The 1,609-nt window shown below is 42.0% G+C and overlaps 1 protein-coding gene across 1 annotated transcript; it reads left to right on the forward strand.

Annotated features, from left to right (window-relative positions):
* Positions 1 to 245: 245 nt before the first annotated feature.
* Positions 246 to 1,255, forward strand: LOC120105962 (glucan endo-1,3-beta-glucosidase-like). Its single transcript, XM_039118754.1, has one exon. It carries the CDS (start codon positions 273 to 275, stop codon positions 1,209 to 1,211), a length of 939 nt encoding a protein of 312 aa, XP_038974682.1. The 5' UTR covers positions 246 to 272; the 3' UTR covers positions 1,212 to 1,255.
* The last annotated feature ends 354 nt before the right edge of the window (positions 1,256 to 1,609 follow it).

Here is a 1,609-nt window from a genome sequence, read left to right on the forward strand (position 1 = left end):
AGCCAAGTGAGTTACATCATGAATATATGTTCTGGTTTCTTTGCATATTAGCTCTTTTGGTGCAGGCCGGGTTTGGAGATTAGCAAAAAGTCAAGATTTATGAGCTGAAATAGCTAGTCTTCTGGCCTTTACTGCACTTGCTTTCTTTGAGTAGCTGCTCTCTCTCTCTCTCTCTCTGGGTATGTGTGTGTGGTTTGTTTTACAAATATATAAAAATAAAAGCACCAACTTATTTTGTTTCAGGTGTACAATCCATTGGAGTTTGTTATGGAATGGTTGGAAACAACCTGCCTCAACCAAGTGATGTAGTGAATCTCTACAAATCTGAGAATATCAAGGCAATGAGACTTTATGGTCCAAACCAAGCTGCTCTCGATGCTCTCAAGGGTTCCAACATCCAACTCATCTTAGATTTCCCCAACCCTGATCTGAAATCAGTTGCCTCTAACCCTGCAGCAGCCAATGACTGGGTCCAAAAGAATGTGAGGGCCTATTACCCAGATGTTTCATTTAAATACATTGCAGTTGGCAATGAAGTGATCCCCGGAGATCATGCTCAGTATGTGCTCCCTGCCATGAGAAACATCTTCTCAGCTTTGTCCTTGGCAGGCCTCCAAAACCAAATCAAAGTCTCAACTGCAGTTTCCACTGGGGTCCTAGGGGCATCGTACCCTCCCTCAGCTGGTGAATTCTCTTCTAATGCACTAAATTACTTGAGACCAATAGTTCATTTTTTAGCTGGAAATGGAGCCCCACTACTAGTCAATGTATACCCTTATTTCAGTTATGTAGGCAACCCCAATAGCATCAAGATTGAGTTTGCCTTGTTTACTTCCCTGGGGACCTTTGTGATGGATGGACAACATAGATATCAGAACCTCTTTGATGCAACAGTGGATGCAGTTTACTCAGCATTGGAGAAAGCAGGAGGGTCTAATGTGGCGATCGTCGTATCGGAGAGTGGTTGGCCGTCGGCTGGTGGTACTGCAGCAAGTATCAACAATGCACAGATATATAATCAGAATTTGATCAGGCATGTTGGTCATGGTACACCAAAGAGACCTGGGAGGGCTATAGAGACTTTCTTATTTGCCATGTTCAATGAGAACCAGAAGCCGCAAGGGATAGAAAAAAACTTTGGGCTCTTTTACCCAAACAAGCAGCCAGTCTACCCAATCAACTTCACTAAATCCAGAACTATACACAAATAATAACATCTAGAATAAACCACTGGAAGCAGGGGTGTTTTGGTTTCCTTGACTATGTTATCTGGGATAAATGTTCCTCTTGCTTGGAAGGTTTGGTAAATAAAATATGTCATGCGGCTTATTTTCAAATCATACATTAGGTTCAAATGTCAGACATTTGTAGCAGCTTCTCAATGAGAATAGCAGAGAGGGCTATACCTATACAATCTGTAGTTCCTTCCCAGAGATGGGTAACAACTTGAAGACCCAAGTACCATCATGATCACCTTATCCATGTTATATTCAATTGTAAAACATATCATAGGCTGGATTTTCTAGTAACTTCAATTCCTCAAGAGTCCAACTTATGTCGCATAGATTCGTCGATAAACAGCGATCTTGCACGCGCACCTTGGGTACCA

The sequence above is a fragment of the Phoenix dactylifera genome, unplaced genomic scaffold, assembly GCF_009389715.1.
Source record: "Phoenix dactylifera cultivar Barhee BC4 unplaced genomic scaffold, palm_55x_up_171113_PBpolish2nd_filt_p 000405F, whole genome shotgun sequence".
NCBI classification, from domain to species: Eukaryota; Viridiplantae; Streptophyta; class Magnoliopsida; order Arecales; family Arecaceae; genus Phoenix; species Phoenix dactylifera.